Raw genomic sequence first — 19089 nt, 5'->3', positions numbered from 1 at the left:
AATTGTAGCTTGTCCGACCATGCAAGTGGTAGGGATAAAAGCTATATAAGAGAACGTAAGTCAGGATTGGTTTTATAGTAGAGCTAAGTTCTCTTTGTGTTGTGTGTGAACTTTTTCTAGCTCTTAAACATGGTAAGTCGTAAGCTATAAATGTGACATATTAATGATCCTTTTAGTAATAATGAGCATTCAAATTTTCGAGTAATAAGTTATTAACATTGTATAATATTATGTAAGTGAATTGTTCTCTTGTTTAAAAGCAAACATTTTTAATGAAATATTATTTCTTCTTTTTCATTTCGTTTCTTCTTTTCTCTTCAACGCGCATTATTTTTCAATGCACAATAATAATAATAATAATAATAATAATAATAATAATAATAATAATAAAAATAAAAATTTGTGTCCGTTTGAAATGAGAGGAGAACAAAAGAAAGAAAAAAGAAAGGGATATAAAAGGGAAAGACTTTTACTCACACGTACGTAAACGAGTACACTTGTTCATGGGTTGTGCCTCTCCCTCCTAAAGAGTAACCACTCTGGGTAAAGCAGTCTATATAAGAGTGGTCCATGTTGGATCTTTGACCCAGAACTTGACGTGCAGTGAAAGTGTCCCTGGTGCCAGAAAATTTTTATCGGAGATCACAATGGTTAAAAAATTATATAGCCTTGTTCGCGTGATTATTATCGAGTGTTTAATTAATTTTGTTTCAATATATAAAATAAATATATTCCCAATGTAAATTTTCAATATTTTCGTTTATTTGTTTGATTACAGAAATTTTGGACGATACTTTATTTATTTTTCGTCGTTGCAAATGGTGAAAAAAAAATTAATTTGGAGGATATCGAGAGGGACAATCTCAAAGCCGAAAGTAGATCGAAATCTGACGAGACGAAATATTCATTGAAGCCAGAAATAAATCAACAACATTATTCTACTTCCACTTATGTGACACAACAGCCAGTTTCAAATGTAAAAAAAAACAAAAAAGAGAAGAAAAACTAATCGATTGTTATCATTATTAGATTATTAATTATTGTCCTTGACAGAGATGTATTAATCATTGTAGATACCAACGGATGAGTATAGACAATCGAACAAATATTCACCTAATGAAATAATTTATCAACAAAGTACTCAACCCTTGCAACAATACACCGAATATCAGCAACAAACTAATATCCCATCGAAAAACATACCAACTATTTATAATTCACAACAATCGATTTATCAGCCAGAAATAAATGTTGGTAATCAGGTGCAAAGCTTTCAACAAAAAGCTATAACGCATAAATTTGTTAAAGGCCCGAACAAAGGTACGATAATAGGTATATCATTTATTTTTTCAATTTATAAATGTTATTATCTTATTTACTTTTCGTATTTCTCCTTACAGATAATTTTTATATAGATATTCCAATGGGCCATTTTTTATCTTATTATCCACATATCGATTTGAGTAGTTTAAACGTTGGAAAAGTTCAACCCTCATTTCAGGAATTAACGCAGGCCCAACAGATTTCGATTCCCTTTTACACTCCGTTATTGAGTCAGAAACAATTGATCACTCCGGTGAAAATGGCTTATCAAATTTTACCACAGTATACCCTAAGGCAATCTATTCCAGTATCAACCACGTTATTCCCTAAGGTAATCATTCATTCTATAAGATAAAAGTCTTATAAAACATTCTAGACAGATTAAGATATATCTCATGTTTCGTATTACATTGAGTTGGCTAATAATAGAGAAATTTCTAATAATTTATATTTCAATAAATAACATTAATAGTTTTTTATCGGATATGTTCGATATTTTACATATAAATAAATTTTGTATTGGAAAAATATTTGGTATATTATATTTAAATGGATAAAACTGTATAGCATTTTTTTTCTTTTTTTGTTTTTTTTTTTTTTTTTTTTCTTTTATTGACAAAATCTTTATTACTTTATGTCTGAATAAAACAAAAGTATATATCCATATAAAAATACATTTTATGTTATGCGGATTATTTTCTTCTCTGTAAGAGAAGATTTTTAATATTTAATATATTTTTATATTGAAAATTTTAATAGTACTTTTTAGCCAGCCTCGTTACGTATGATTAATATTTTTAAATATTAATTTTAATTATATCTACGTACATTTCTATGTTATCAGATATAATTATATAAGAAACATTATACGTAATAACGTATTTAGGCTTGGAATGTGTTAATAGCGAATTAATATGATACGTTTGAATTATAGTTCTCGAAAGGTCCGATTTATGCATCGATTACTTCAAAGAAACCAATTGCACCAGTTTACGAACAGCCAGAACAAACATACAATCAAGGAAAACAATTGTTATACACACAAGCTTACATTACTCAGTCACAACATCAACAACAACATCAACAACAACAGCAACAACAACAGCAACAGCAACAGCAACAACAACAGCAACATGTTTCTCCAGTAATATATAATCAAGGCAATGCTCTTTACACGCAAACGACACCCCTTCAGGGAGATCTTTACGTTCGATCACCAGTTTACGTTCAAGATAATTCTCTTCATGGTCAAATAAATCAATACAGTGGTCAAACGGAGCAATCGTCGTATCTTTCGTCAGGTACCGAGCAACAACTGCCGAAACAAATCTTGCGTCAAGAGGAAAGCCAAAGCGTAACTCAAAATTACGTCAAGGTTCGTTAATATAACTTTGGCAATCCTCTAATAAATAGTTTCGTTAGATAGTTACTCAAAAGGAGACAAGAATATCCTACTAACGAAAGATAAATCATTTATAATAAATGTGTTGATGGAGAAAGTCTGACTGTAACGGCATTAGTCTCGTTATATAACATGATTTATAGAAAGTTATAGGTCAGTTAAGATATCAAGATCAGATGTTAAACGTATAATTTTGAAAATAAATAGAACATGTAGATGATCTTAAGATAGGGATTATAAATTAACAATTGGAATTAAGATATTTTAACTTTAATATTGAATATATATGGGCGTTATCAAAATTATTATTTTTATAGGTTCCTGATGAACCAAATACAGATTTTGTTCCACCGCAAGTATCCCATCAGAATTTCAAATCAGACGTCACTCAATTGATACAAGTTTCTTCGGAACCTGAAGAATCTCCACAAGTCAAAGAGCATGTCGTTAGTTCCGAACCACGGTCTTTATTGGATACATATATTCCGAGTAATCTGATCGCTGCACAAGATTCGTCGAGGTAAGTTATGCGAAATGTTATTTATGTATATAATCTTTTTCTTTTTCTTTACGATACGAGTTTCTCGTATTACGTGAAAAAATATTTCAATTTATTTTTCCTTTTCTTTCTTTCTTTAATTTTTTTTTTTTTTTTTCTTTATTTATTTCTTTTTTCTCGTTGAAATCTCCAGATACCGAGAGAGGCCGTTGCACTTGGAAAGCGGCTTTCTTCCTTCGAAAACAAATTTTGTGCAATACAAGAAACGTAAGACGCAATAATGGTGTATACAATATAGGACCATCGAAAAAAAAAAGAGATACATATTATACATAGATATATAAACGACTAACGAACTTCGAAGAGCATCCGATTTTGATATTAAAGAAAAAAAAAGAGAAAAGAAAAGAAAAAAAAGTTCGTTTGATGATATTCAATAAATAACTTTATCGTTTTATTACGACGAGCGAAGCGATCATCTTTCGAAGATGTAACGGCTCGCAATAAAGAGAAGCAACATCGTATCTAGTCCCTCATCGAAAATCACAATACGTGTAATTTTTGTATTCACTTTACTTATTGTTTATACGCATGTGCGTATATACGCCGTGCATTTTTTTTTGTCTTTTTTAAATAAAGTACAATAAACTAATAGATATTAACTTATTCTTCCAAGAGTTGTATAAATGAAATTTTTTAAATATTGTAAGTATAATGATTAACAGGAGAAAGTACGTGAAACTCTCTAGTTAGTTCCGCCCCTTTACAAAGTTGGTTTCGTTCCTGCAAAAATAGTCCTGCTCCCTCAAAGTTCAACTAACAAAGTTAGACTGTCCACTGTCTAGTTAGACACGCCCAATAAAATAGTTAGACACGCCCAATAAAAAATTAGACATGCCCAATAAAATATTAGACACGCCCAATAAAGAACTAGACACGCTCAATAAAAAGCTAGACACGCCAAATAAAAAATTAGACACGACCAATAAAAAAACTAGACACGCCCAATTAAAAGCTAGACACGCCCAATTAAAAGCTAGACACGCCCAATAAAAAAACTAGACACGCCCAATAAAAAGCTAGACACGCCCAATAAAAAACTAGACACGCCCAATAAAAAGTTAGCCACGCTTTCACAAAATTTAGATATACTCTCATCAAATAATAGTCACATCCTGTCCAAAGTTAGTCACGTTCTCTTCAAAGTAAACTCGATTCTGCCTAATAAACCATATTCCCTCCAAAATTAGATCTGCCCCCTCTCTAGATAACTTCTCTAAGTTATCTCTAGTTAACCTCCGAAATGTATTTTTTTTAAGAATGATTGCGAGTAACTGTTTTTCCTTTTATGTACTCGTTGTCCTGGACATACGCGTTTGGATTTGGAGAGAAAGTTTGAAAAATTTCTTGGATTTTATTACTCGTGTGCATATATCCTTTTCGAAACAAATATTATATTTATTTGTTTCAACTTTGAAGCTTAATTAAACAAATAAAATTCATTTGAATATGTCAATTAAAAAGTACTAATTTATTTTTCTTGAATTGTCAACATACAAATTATCATATAGGATAAGTACTTACATACATACATACAATTATGATGTTAATTGAGTATGCTCTTCGATGCATAGAAAAAATGTAGATAGTGTGAAATTTCTATTTCTATAGATGTAATCTTAAATGTCAAGATGCATATCACTTTTGTTTTTTCCTATTTCTTTTTCATTTCATCCAGATTATGAATGAGATAATTATATACGTAATACTAAATTTATTTTATTGAAGATAATTTAATATAAATATACAAAACCATAATACAGAAACGTAACATCAATAAAATTTTGCATATCTAAAACATTATTGAATATTATAGTCGCGATTTATTTGGTAAATTGTGGAAAGTATACGATCGAATTGATTATTGATAGTAATTAATTAAACACATTGCGAAATATCGAAAAATAATTACAGAAAATTTCATTGTAATAAATAAAGAATTGACATGTTTAATCGAGTTTTCGATAAGGATTATCGAACCCAATAACAGGAAAGTACGGACGTTATTAATGTATATGTAAATATAATATTTATGCGATTGGTTTACAGTGACAGCGTGTACGTACGAGAAAGCGGATATTGCGAAGATGAGTCGATGGTATATAAGTTTCTTTCATATCCTTCTGTTTTGTACAATATTCAATATATCCGTATATTTTCTCTTTTCATCGATGCAAAATATATATGTAACACTGTATCATTACGATGTATCCTTATCATCTTCTTTTTAATATACATATATATATATATATATATATATATATATATATATATATATGTTATAAATACGAAAACTCTTCTTATCATTTTCTAAAAAATATATATTCAAGTTACATAAGTTGGAAAACTTCCTATCGAATTTATTATTACACATTTTTAACGAAATATTTTAACAAAAATTATGTACTTTGATTTATCTAATGATAAATAATAAATACTATATATATATATATATATATATATATATATATATACACATATATATTATATAGTTAAGATCTGTCCTATATGATGATAGATACGCTACTGGCAGGTATCTCTCGCATGTATCGAACGTGAATAGCGGTCGTCTTTACCGAGGTGAAACTATAATGATGCTGTCCTTCTCGCTCACGAAGCGAGGGCATATAAGGTGGGATGCTGTGGCCTCCGCTTCATCAGTACCAAACAAACACACACGTCAAGTCCACCGTGCCAGTTAAGTTTGAACACCATGAGGCTTGATAATATACACGTAAGTGCTATATTATTTTTAAATTTCATTTTCTATTGATTTCTATTTTCATCGGACAGTATACAACGAGCTTTCTCTAATGCGTATTTTAATTAAATCGACATTGAAACGAATCATTGCTTTGATATGTCTCTTCAACGTTTTACATTTATATTATATATACATATATATTATCTGTTAAAATTACTTTCCGTCGATGTATGTACACGTACGACTTAACAGTATTTATTTGTGTATCTTTAAACGATCACTATTGAAATCAAATAGGTAACCTATATAGTAAATCTAATAAAGCTCATCCGGGGAATCATTTAAATCATTCGATTAACATTTATACATTTCGGTATTCGATTTCGATGTAATTTCGATAGACAAATTGGAATTTCGAACGATCAATAAATATTTATTTCTACTATTTATTTCATTCCCCTTTCGAAAAGGATCATTTATTTATTTACGATTATTTATTTATGAATAGAGACAAAAGAATAACGTGTATACTTGCAATACGTATAGGACTTAAGAGAGAATAATTTATACAAATATATATTTTTTTTCTCTTCTTTTTTTTTTTTTTTTAATTAGGACAATCGATAGATAGTAATTATGGTGAAAGTGTTTTTAATTTTCGTTCGTTTGTGATGTGTATATTGATTCGATTTAAAGATAATTGCCAGAAATATAGTAGTTCTTGAGTAAGTCAGTGAAAGTCCTTGAGAACAGAACGAGGATTCTTTGACACAAATTCGACGATATGTTTTGTTAGGTAACGCATAAGATCACAGCAGACGGTCCGAAGGAAGCTGAAGTGAAACTCGCTTAAGAAACGTTTCATTCGTCAATCGGATGTAAAATTAAAATATCCCAGGTGTCAATTCTTTACTCATTCATATTCGATATTTACAATTGTATTTTTTTTTTTTCCGTTTCTCTTGCACAAGCATCAGACATTTAGAAATCTGATATTTATTTAGAAGATTAGTGGATATTTTTGTAGAATTAAAATTCTTTTTAAAATATTTTATAAATTACCAATTATAAGCCATCACAATCTCCAATATATTTGTCGTATAGTATATATATATATATATATTTATACGTCCGGGAAAGAAAGTGGTGAAAATCGCAAATGCAATGCATGAAACCTGTTCTCTTCTGGAGGTGACCTGTACGACGACCCTGAGCAAAACCCGGATGAAGTTCACGTCCTTTCTTTTCAAGGCCGTCGGCATAGTAGAGATTGGCGGTAGCGCGCGTATAGAACAACGATATCATATCTTACGTTTTATCTTTAGATATTTTACGAATGGTTGATTACAATGTAGTAAAAAGAAAAGAGAAAAGAGAGAAAGGGAGAGAGAGAGAGAGAGAGAGAGAGAGAGAGAGAGAGAGAAAGAAAGAAAAAAAAGAAGATATCTGGAAGAATCTTCTACGAGCGCTTACGTATTAAGTAGTGAAGTCCGGTGAAAGTAAAATTACCATTAGTAGAATATATCTAACTGAGATCGATGACCATCTCTTAGTTAAAAGCATGACGTTTTAATTAGAATTGAGACACTTTAAAGTAAAAATAGTTGACTGTTATAATAAATATTTCTACATCGTATTAAAAGCGTACGACTATTAAAGATCTTTTACAATTTGATTTTGAATATTTATTCAGTAAAAGGAAAGATAAGTTTTAAATAATTCATTTTAATATATACCTACCTGGATTACTTACATACTTTTTATTTTTATTTCTTTCCTCTCTCTCTCTCTCTCTCTCTCTCTCTCTCTCTCTTTTTCCAAGTGAAAAAGAAAGGTTTACTTTAACATAGGAAAGTTATGCTCGTTCAACTAGAATCTCTCGATTTCGCGGATATTAATCGTGATTTTCATTTTCAGATTTTTTCTTGCGTTCTTCTTACGCTCGGATTTATTATCATAACGGAGTGTACGAAAAGAAATCTTAAAGATACATTGAACGAATTGAATGAGAAAAGTAAGAGCGATTCTACGATTATCGAAGAAATTGTTAATGCAAGGACCGAAATACAAGATAGTAAGGAAAATGAACCACCGCCTGAAAAAGAATTACCTATTTTGCCACCTTTGATATTATTGGATTTTAATAATGATACGATCGATGCTAATACAACGAGCGAGGAGAAATCTAAACGTACGGTTAATAATAATTTGGGTTATGGATTTCAAAGAAATTCATTGCTTATGGGAAAGACTAATTATTATTTTCCTGCTGGTAAAACTGGAACAATCGTTAGTATCGAGGAATCGATTAGCCCATTTCTACCAAGAACGATAATCGAGAAATATAATCCAAATAATCAAAATCTAAAGGAAACTAATGGATTTTCGAATTTGCGAACATCTCAAACAAATTTTGGATCAAATACGAAAGTTGAGAAAGTAACAAATTATTATGACACGTTAGATTCAAATTATCGGCAAAAAAATGAAAGATTATCGTCGTCAACTCCTTCTCCATTTTCCGTTTCGTCGAGCACTCAAATACCACAGAATCATTTTGGTTCGAAATCCTCGAGATATTTGCTTTCGAATTTGAATATTCCATCGTATCAGTCCACCAACTTCAATACAGATTTCAATGGACAAAGAGGAAATATATTTCGTCCAACTGTCCAAACTTACGTCGAACGAGGTCAAAACGTATTTCAACCTACCAATACACCTACTACAGAAATCGATGACTCGCAAATATTTAGAGTGGACTATACTCCTCATCGATCTGGTGGACAATCACCGAATTATTTTGAATTAAAACAAAATAATTTTCGTGGTATGTCTTCTTTGAGTCAGTCCAATCGTCAAGCTTCTAATTATAACGAAGTTAATTCTCAAACATATAATCAACAAAGACAAAATAAAATAGTCACAACTACGGCAAGTTCAATTGATATAAATCCACAAAGTTACAGACACTTACAGAATATTTTTAATCCTAATGCCAATCAACAATTTTACGAAGGGCAAAGACAAAATTTCGAAATTGCGTCGCAAGATTCATTGATATCTAATATTCCAGATTTCAATGATAATAGAAACAATTATCGAGTTTATACCGAACAACGACAAAACGATCGACCTATATTTGCAACACCGAGCTCAATCGATGAGAATTATGAATACGTCAAAAATCCAACGACTCTGGCAAATCTACCAAGGTATACGATAGAAAATGGTGTACAATACAAGAATAAAATATTTTGGAAATATCCAGATGGTAGAATATCTCACGATCCACCGGCCACTTACGTAGAGACTTATATCGGTGGCTCAACGGCGAGTCCAAAAGTTTCGAAACTTCATGAAAGTTACGTTGAGACATCTACAGAAAATAGTGCCAATGCTCAAGGTCCAATACAGTTTCCAATTGCACCGGAATTACCATCGGAAGAAAATCCATTTGTCTCGTCAGATTCTTTGTCCTCTAATTTATCGCATCAGCAGGCATATAGAATAGGTTATCAGAATTTAGTTAGCCAAAGACCAAACGTATTGCTGGCACAGAGAGCAAAAATGGAACTTACAGCGGCCACAGCTTCTTCATTTATAAACACAACACCTTTACCGGTTACCAAGAGGCCAACATTTTCAAATAAAAATAACCAAGATCGTAATCATTTTTCATCGGGCTATACTACCACGGTAAAACCAGTCTCGAGATATATGGTCGATGGACCAAACGCTGAATACGTCGATACTACCGAGTCCTTATTCAGAGGCAAGTCAGGTGAGTTGTCAGCTCACGTTTTAGCAAGGTACACAAAGCGGGTTCAAAATTATTTGAAAAAAATATTTACAGCCAATGGTGATTCAGGAAGTAAAACCAAGCAGAATAACAAGAATCTCAACGAGTATAACAATCTTCAATATTCGGATCTTCTTAGCTACAATCCATCTATATCCCAATATATAAAGGATCCATCATCAATATTGAACGTTCGACCGACTTTCGTACAAGCTGGAAATTCTTTAGTACCTGTAATAATACTTAGGATAGACGGTACTCCACCGGTTCAACCTAAACCTACGTCTAACATCAATCTAAAAGCTCTTCTTCAAGAATATTTAATACAATATGCTAACAGTATAAAAGAATTAGCTCAACCTACCAATTATGAACTTGGAGCGGAACAATTTAGTCAAACTCAACGTACGATTCAGGCGGGTAATCGTTTATTGCAATTAGCACGAGAAACGCAAAATGAGAACGACGATTCTTTTTCGTTATCTTCTTCTCCTTCATCTTCTTCTTCATCTTCTTCTTCATCTTCTTCTTCCTTTCTTTCACAATCTTCTTATCCGGTTGCGAAAAATTACGAAGGAAATATATTTCTAATGGAAGAAGAGAAGACTCGTCCGATTGGTAAGTTTGGTGATCGTACCCACGTAAGACCAAAAATAAAGAGCGTTCAAATTATCGACGATCGAAGATATACGAGTTAAAAATTTTAACTATTGCAAAATGTGTTATCTGTACCTGATAACGAAATTTTCATATCATAGTTATTAATATCTTTGACGAAAGAGGAACATTAATCGAGATAATTGATTTTACACGAGAAACAATGGTTTTCGGTGGAAGAGTTTTATAAAGAAAAAAAAAAACAAAAAAACAAAAAAAAAAAGAACAAAAAAAGAAAAAAAAAACAAAAAAGAAAAGAAAAAATGACGAAAAAAAAAAAAAGAAAAAGAAGAATAACGACATTAATTCATACGATATTAGATTTTTTTTTTTTTTTACTTTGATTTAGTATTTAACAAGGGATTGTGCAATATGGCCTCTATTACGTGTATTACATTTCTACAGATTAATTTATATCAAATTGATAGAATAGTTAATCCAAACGATCATTGTCTCCTACAATTAAACCAAATGACGAGTACGGGCCAATACTCGAATATTTGACGTACCTGCGTATTGATTTATTTAATGGAAACTACATTTCTACGATGAATCTATTTTATCGATTTTATATATTTAAATTTAAACGAGGAAACGAGGATATAACACCAAACAGCGTCACTTCGAAAAGGTACCTTGTAGAAACTTAGTTAGTAAGAGAAAAGATTTCAAATATATGATGACAGTGGTTGCGAATTATTATAAGTTGTTGTAAGAAAGTATATATCTTCATCTTATTTGTTTTCTTTTTTTTTGTTCCTTTTTTCCTTCTTGCATTTTTATCTTTTTTCTATTTTTTTTCTTTTTTTTTTTTTTTTTTTTATCGTGAAAGTCACGCCTCTCTCGCAATCTTCCTACTCACTTGACGTTAATAATTGCATGCGAATGAAAGGGACATGATTGGGAGATATAAGTATTATTAATTAAGGATATTGAAGTATTATTTAAATTACATTGAATAATTAAATATTTATATTAAAATTTTTTAAGAATCATTAATAACGCGTGGATCCTTAAGTTCTAACGCATACAATAAGAAGAAAAAAAAAAAAATAAAAAAGAAAGAAAAGAAAAGATCGTTGTATAAATATTTAAAAATTTCCAATTAATTGTTAATCAAGATTAACAAAGTATATCCACATTAGGCTTATCTCATAATAAATATAAAATTATTCAATAAAAATTGTGCGTACGCGTAATTGCAAATAAATAATAGATATATCATTGGTATTCAGTTGTTAATTAAAATGTTATTTACCGCGTTTTATCAAGTAGACAAGCAATTAACATTAATTGTCGGTAAAAGAAAATAGAAGAAAAAAAAAGAAGGAGAAAAAAAAATGTTCCAAGTTGGCAAAGTGATTGGTAGATTTTAATTCCACGTTTTCACAATAGCAAGAGCTACCTGAGATGATATCTCTTAGAAGAATCTACGAAGCACGAATTAGCTAAAAGCAATTAGGTAGGTAGTGTCTGTATTAAAATCGAAGAAGTGGTTGTACGAGTGTTAGTAAGTATGAGAGTGTAAGTGTGCGCACAAATGTTCACACTGACAGAGAATTACACGTCTCTTTGAATTACACTTAAATTATTAAAAATCCTTTCCATCGCACGTAGAACGTGTTGCATCGGGAGGAGCGGGTGCATCGAGCATAATGCGTGTGTTCTAGAGCGCATAAAACTACGAGTTGAAAAAGTATTGACCGTTTAACTTGTACAAATTTTCTTTCAATCAAAGTTTTTAAAAAAGAAGACACATTAATTTTTATTAATAAATATAACATAGAATATTTTCTATCGTGGATAACAATGAATAATATTTGAAAAATATTTCACGATGATCCTATACGCAATCATGGATATTTAATTGTATATCCGTTCGTACGGCAATTATATCGTTAAAAATTTTATATCATTCTTATGGTTTCCATACTTAAGTATGGAAACTCGTGTTTAAATGATCGTTTAGTTAAACGATGATATCTTATAATTGAAACACACCTATTTCCGATCTTCTTTCTGTAATTTCTTTTCATTTGAAGTATTTGACATACGTATATACTATATATTTAGTTATCCCATGTATCCCATATAAAAGAGGAATCGGACAACATTTTTCCAAGCGCGGTCGCGTGTCGCGAATGAAAGTATCTTCTGTGTGTATGGTGCTTCATAGGATAATATTTAGAACGATATTTTTCACTTGGTTACCAGAGTGTATAAAGAAAATCGCGTATCTACTATGTGGCTCAGTTCTCGCGTGGTTCTTTACCTCGCAAGGTCCTTCTTTTCGAGTGTCTTATTTAAAGTAACAGAACATCGATTTGTACTTCGAGTACGTTGTGATAAGGTACCTTTTGGAGTTTAGTTTATTATCTTTTGAATGGGAAGAAGCTACCAGGAAAATTGTAGGAAATGTTTTTATATTATGTAAGTAAATAAAAAAGAGAGAGAGAGAGAGAGAGAGAGAGAGAGAGAGTATCTGTGTATATGTGTGCATTATCGACGTTATCGATTTTATTTGTTACTTTTAACAATCGAATTCTATGATCTTTTATTATTCCATAATTATGTTTTACGATTAAGATTAAATAAAAAATAAAGAGAATAAAAAAGAAAAATTGGAAACTTTTGTATTTGATTATTCGCATTGTAAAATGATACGCGACAATTATAATTGGACTTTCTAAGAACTAATGAACATTCCGTCCAAGTAATTTCATTCGCCGTTCGAACGAAAAATAAGAATTTATACTTAGAATGGAGATACATGGAATTAGAACGGTATATAATTATGGTAAAGTGATAATTTCTTGTATATTAAAAAAGAGAAGAGAGAGAGAGAGAGAGAGAGAAGAAGAAAAAAGGAAAAGGAAAATTAAAAAAAAAAAAAAAAAAAAGAAAAAATGTCTGAAAGAATTATTTTTTTTTTTTTAAAAGAAGACATATTCCACGCTTTCGGAAAGCGCTTACTATGTTATACTATGTAGAAAGTTGTTATATGTATCTCTCTCGGTAATCTAATTTATAAGGAATGAGCATCGCCGCTATGAAATGAATTCTTATGTTCGCAAATTGGTAGGAAAGTCTATGAAAGATTTGCTCTTGTGCACATCCAGTACTTGTACATATAGAGAACACGCATCGCTTTTGCACATTTTACTTTTACAGTCTCCTTTTATTTTCTGGGTCAAACCCTTGACTTTCCACTAATTCCCGTAGATGATCGTTCCATTGAATTATTATTTCAACGTACTTTCTTCTGTCTTGTTTCATTTTTTATTTTTTTTCTTTTTCTTTTTTTTTTTTTTTTTTTTGCTTTTTCTTCTTCTTTTTTCCTCTCATTCGCGCTCGATCAAGCAATAAAACGTTACGTCATTGTAATAATCGCTTCTTCTTCTTTTTTTTTTCTTTTTCTTTTTCTTTTTCTTTTTCTTTTTTTTTTCTTCCTTCCTTTTCTTCTCAACACCCAATGTCGTTCGTTTTTCTGTATAAAATTTTTTCAACAGATCGTCGTATTGTTCCTGTATTGGCCAAATGCGAGGGGAGCCACTGACAATGTCGTATCACAGGATGAAAATATCTACGATCAAATTGCCACAGCTTCGGAAAATATAAGGACTATCGTTAAGACTCTCCCACCGCCGATCGATACTTCCATTCATTATGAAAATTCAAATGGATTTATACCAATGACACCGGCTAGTGTTGTTACATCGAAATATCAACAAGGGATTGAATTTATTCAATCTACTACGTTTGATCCTATAAACGTGTTCGATGATCAAAAAGAAAATTCTACGATATCGACGGTACTTATTCATAAATATAATGGGAATCTTTTGAAAAACATTGAAAAGCTCGAAAATGATTTAGTTGAATCACCGGAAGCAAGAATATTTCTCGATTTACCTCATTCAGGTACTAATCGTAGATCGTTTGAATTTCAAGACGATCAGAATATATTTGAATTGTTAAAGGTACATAACGATACACCGGCTGTAGCTAATTATAATGATTTTTATGATAATATAGAAGATTTAAGCGACGTTGATGATACGAACGAGGATGAAAATTTATCGATGGTCAATGAAAATAAGAACGATCGAAGAAAGAGAATTGGTAGTTATGCGACGAATTATGATACCGTGAATGAACAAAGTGCCAGCGCGGAGGAGGACGTTTATGGTCGTTATCATTCTTATGATGCTGTAAAAGATGAGAAAGGAACGAGTCAAATGCCGGAGAAAGTAACGAGCAATTACCATCAGCGCAATACCGTGAACTATAACGGTCATGGGCAGAGTACTACCAGGCAAAAAATAACAGAGACATCAGCGACCTCATCAAGGACGAACTATGAAGACAATGAGTCGAATAGAAAAAGTGGAAATAATTATGATAATTTGGGATCGTCCTTGAACGTTTCAAAAAATCGACATAAGTTTACGAAGCCAGTAGTGGTCGTTGAACCAAACCATTATCAGATTGAATTGAATATTGATAAACAGTCAAGCAATTCCCCGAGTACTCCATCGACGGAAAATCATTTTAAAGATTCCGATTCTGTCGCTGCTGAATCATCGAATATGTACGGTAGATATCATCAGGAAGCAAGAGGACGTAGTTACATTCGCGATGACTCCAATGACGATTCCAATGATAGCATGGATTATATGGATTATACCGAGAAACCTATGAGAGTACATAAAACCAAAAGACGACCTTACAACGTAGGAACATCAAGAAGATTACCGAAGGAACATCGTACGATGATAGAAGACAGTATGGAATCGGAGAATTATAAAAAACGACCCAGTTCGACGAGATTGAGATCTCATCGACAACGTCCACAGTCAACAACTTGGACCAATGACAATAAAAATCGTAATGAAGACGATAGTAACGAGGAAAAAGTTCATGAACCCAGAATGCATGTTTCCAGTTCACAGATAAAACAACAAAAGACTCAGCAGCAATTGAAAACAAGGCCTAATAGTGGATGGAGTCAATTAGGGCCAAACATTGAAATCTCTCATTCGAATGGGATCGAGATTAGCCCAATAGAAAAATCAAATCTCGTTATACCAGTTGGCCTTATGTCAATAGCTAACTTTGATCATGCTACCGCACTTGGTAACAGTCAAGGATTCGACGTTTCCAATGTGCTTTATCAAAATATTGTAACACCTACACCAATTGGTACAATTAACACAGCTACTACTCCTATTATTGGTTCGCATCAATCCACCGTAGGTCAGAACGTAGTGGCAACTTCAAACGTACCAAAAACTTTAACGAATTTACCTAATATTCAAAACATTGGAATATCTACGCCGATACCGGATATCATAGTTGGTCAAAACAGTTATCAAAATCCCACACATACCGTGCTCGTTCCCCAAGCAAATCTACCAAACAAAATTTCGACAAATTCAAATGCTCAGTATATTTCCAGTACTATAACTCCTATCTTTGCTCTGACGACTAGACTGACTCCAACTTTGCAAAGTCTACGTGTTCAAAATATACCAAATAACGTCACTCCTCGACCTGGGTTTGCTACTACGACTCCTAGTTCTAATTTGCAACAAATCACTGTGAATCAAATGCAACAAGGTATTTCACATTTGATAGTTCCACAACCGACCGTTCAAACGTTATCTAATCTTCTTCAGGCACCAACACAGACCAATACTGAATATAACATCCAAGTTAATCCTCATGGGCTTCAAGGCCAAAATGTTATCTCTCAAGGTAGCTTCCAAATACCTAATTATCCAATACATACAGCCACAACGCCATCCCCACAATTCCAACCTGTAACCAGAGTCAATATTATCACAGCCGATACGCCAAATAAAAAGACTTTTATTCCAGCCTCCGGTGGTAATATTTTAGCATCAGCCAGTTTCACTGTAGGACAAAGTTCACAAGTACAATCGCCTAACGATAATAATTATGCTCCTCAGATTAATTTGAGACCAATATATCAGGATAATTCATATCGAGTGATGAAAGATGATAATAATATGCCGAAAACAAAGACTTATCTACAAACTGCCAATTTAATACCATTTTATCATCCGGTACCCCCTATGAGTGCTACACCTTTGAATCAACAAGCATCGCAAAGTGTAAACAATATGAATTTTCTCTTACCTAGATTACAAGAACAAAATGCCCAATATCAAAACGTTTTACATCAATTACAATTGCAATTACAGCAAGGTCAAGCTTTGAGAAATAATAAATTTGCAAATTATCCGTATCAAACCAGCGATACCGTAGGTAGTCACACGATCAGTAATCTCAACATGGTAACCGTTCCACAGAACAACAATTTTCCACATCTCCCAAAAGTTGGGACCAAAAATGTCGAAATTTTGAATCCGAATATTAAACCAAGTCCAATAGACACTACTATAATACATCCTCTTCCAACTTTACATTATCCTATTATAACAACACCAATTCCAATTCTAACCACAACACCAATATCATTGAGTACACCTACTCCAAGTTACATCGATTCATTGACAGATACAAGAGCTAATCACCAAGGTTCATCAACGATGGACATGAAAACATCACAAAATCAAGAAAAACCATTCTTCAATCCGATCAATTTCGTTCCTAACATGGACGTTATAAAAAATCAAAATGCTCTTAATAGCAAATTGCAAAATCACGAGACACTTCAGCAACCTTTGAACTTGGTACCGTTGATACCCGATGGAAATTTTTTCAAGCCATCGTTGGCAGCCCAGAGTGAATTGTTGACAAAGCCAAAATTGTCGACGGATTTGGAAAAGTACGCTGAAGAAATGTTCAAGGAATCATTGAGAACGATTTATAATTCTCAAAAATGGAACAACGATAGAAAAGTTCAACCTACGAATAATCAGACGCACGTCGAGCCAAACGATATCGTCGCATTGAAAAACGAATTGATGAAATTAAAGGCAACATTGCCGACGGACGTGAAACAAACTAAAGATATTCTTGAGCCTTATCAGAGCGAAAATAAAATTCGAACGACCGAGCCGGCCAAATTAACGAGTCCTGGAAATGATAAGAAAAAACCAGATTCATTGTTGGCAACGTTAGAAGAATTGCTAAAAGCACAATCATCGTTAGAACCTACATACGCGCGTCATGAACATCGACACAAACACAGTCGCAAACGACCTTACTCGTCGAACATGAAACATTTAAGAGATTTTTTAACACCACCGAAACCAAGCTCACACCATTCGAACAGTCATTATCACGATAAACTCAGCAAGAAGAGACCTAGTTCCTCACCGTCCAGATATAGTCATTATACTCATAGTCACTTCGATGGTCCCAGGCATACAAAAAAAAATGGGTTGAACTCAAAGTCGATTAGTCCTGAAGCTTCGGCTAGTAATATAGATGGAGTACGTGTCCTTGGTCGTCCTAGTTATCCCGATTTCAAGAAAATCCCATCGATCGACGATTATCCAACGTTTACAACTTCGGCACCGAATGTTGATGATATTCAAAAATTCATTAAGGAACTTAAATCTTCGAGTTCAACGGAAAGTAATAAGTACGATATTAATCATCCTAGAATGCATAATCTTCTTGCTTTGTTGATGAAGAACAAACAATTGCCATCAGGCAATGTTAAACCAAATTATTTTCGTACTAGCGATCAATTGCGACAATTTTTCGAGGACGAGAAACGAAGGTTACAGGAACAATTTTACAACGATACTTTAAAAAGCTATTTGGAAAAGAATACTGATAATGTTTCACGTATGATGCCTAGGTCTAGTGTAATAAGTGCCGATAAAGTTTATGCGAATCCAGCCGCGTAAATTTTATGACAATAATTTTCATATAGGTGAAAAATTAAATTAGTCGATTCATGTAATTACGATGTCATGTTTTTTACTCCAACGATATTTGCATCCTTTGTACTTATGTACAAACTATACGCCTAAAAGTTAAGTAATTGAAGTATATTATTTTTATATAAAAAACAAAACAAAACAAAAAAAAAAAAGCAAAAAAATAACAAAAAAGAAGAAAAAAAAAAAAAGAAAAAAAATTCACCCAGTTAATTTGTCTTTATTTAAAGCCTACGAACGAATATATCATATATAATATAATGTACTTATATAGTACATTATCGCTCAATGAAAATTTATCCTTGCGGTTAGTTATAACCATTCTTAACTATAGAAATATATGTTAAGCGTTCTGTTCGGTGAAAAACGATGATATCGTTATTGTAAATATTATTGTAAGAAAAAGAGGAAAAATATTAAACGTCACATAATTTATATAGATTAAATTGTTGACTATTTGTCTATTAACAAATCTTTCTCCTTTCAATCGTTCCGCATGGAAGCAACACTAATTTTCTGGCTCCTTTTTATCACATTTTCTTTACCGCAAAATGTTTCGCAATGGTTAAGAGTTAATGTCAATTTCCCTTGTTTATGGTTAATTTTCAAGAAACTTACTTGACGGGACAATTTTCTGTATATACATACAGTATGATTTAGATTAAAATATTTTTCAAAAAAGAAAAAGAAAAAAAAAAGAAAAAAAAAAAAGAAAAAGGAAAAGAAAATGTAGTTTTCACAGAGACCCCTCCACCCTGCCTT

At 32.1% G+C, this 19089-nt stretch overlaps 3 protein-coding genes across 3 annotated transcripts; all 3 read left to right on the top strand.

The window, feature by feature from the left end:
* The first annotated feature begins 109 nt into the window (after positions 1-109).
* On the top strand, positions 110-3765 carry LOC124432018 (putative uncharacterized protein DDB_G0282129). The gene is made up of 7 exons (XM_046980500.1): positions 110-132; positions 779-976; positions 1074-1320; positions 1401-1654; positions 2258-2698; positions 3043-3245; positions 3418-3765. Exons 1-7 carry the CDS (start codon positions 130-132, stop codon positions 3503-3505), a joined length of 1434 nt encoding a protein of 477 aa, XP_046836456.1. The 5' UTR covers positions 110-129; the 3' UTR covers positions 3506-3765.
* A 2123-nt stretch (positions 3766-5888) lies between these two features.
* Positions 5889-11184, top strand: LOC124432041 (nuclear pore complex protein DDB_G0274915-like). Its single transcript, XM_046980540.1, has 3 exons — positions 5889-6018; positions 7906-9772; positions 9845-11184. Exons 1-3 carry the CDS (start codon positions 5998-6000, stop codon positions 10486-10488), a joined length of 2532 nt encoding a protein of 843 aa, XP_046836496.1. The 5' UTR covers positions 5889-5997; the 3' UTR covers positions 10489-11184.
* Positions 11185-13653: 2469 nt separating this feature from the next.
* Positions 13654-18773, top strand: LOC124432040. Its single transcript, XM_046980539.1, has one exon. The coding sequence runs from the start codon at positions 14140-14142 to the stop codon at positions 18292-18294; it is 4155 nt and encodes a 1384-aa protein (XP_046836495.1). The 5' UTR covers positions 13654-14139; the 3' UTR covers positions 18295-18773.
* The last annotated feature ends 316 nt before the right edge of the window (positions 18774-19089 follow it).

This window comes from Vespa crabro, chromosome 23 (assembly GCF_910589235.1).
Source record: "Vespa crabro chromosome 23, iyVesCrab1.2, whole genome shotgun sequence".
NCBI classification, from domain to species: domain Eukaryota; kingdom Metazoa; phylum Arthropoda; class Insecta; order Hymenoptera; family Vespidae; genus Vespa; species Vespa crabro.
Note: the sequence above shows the minus strand (reverse complement) of the source record. Positions and strands in the feature narration are given on the sequence as shown.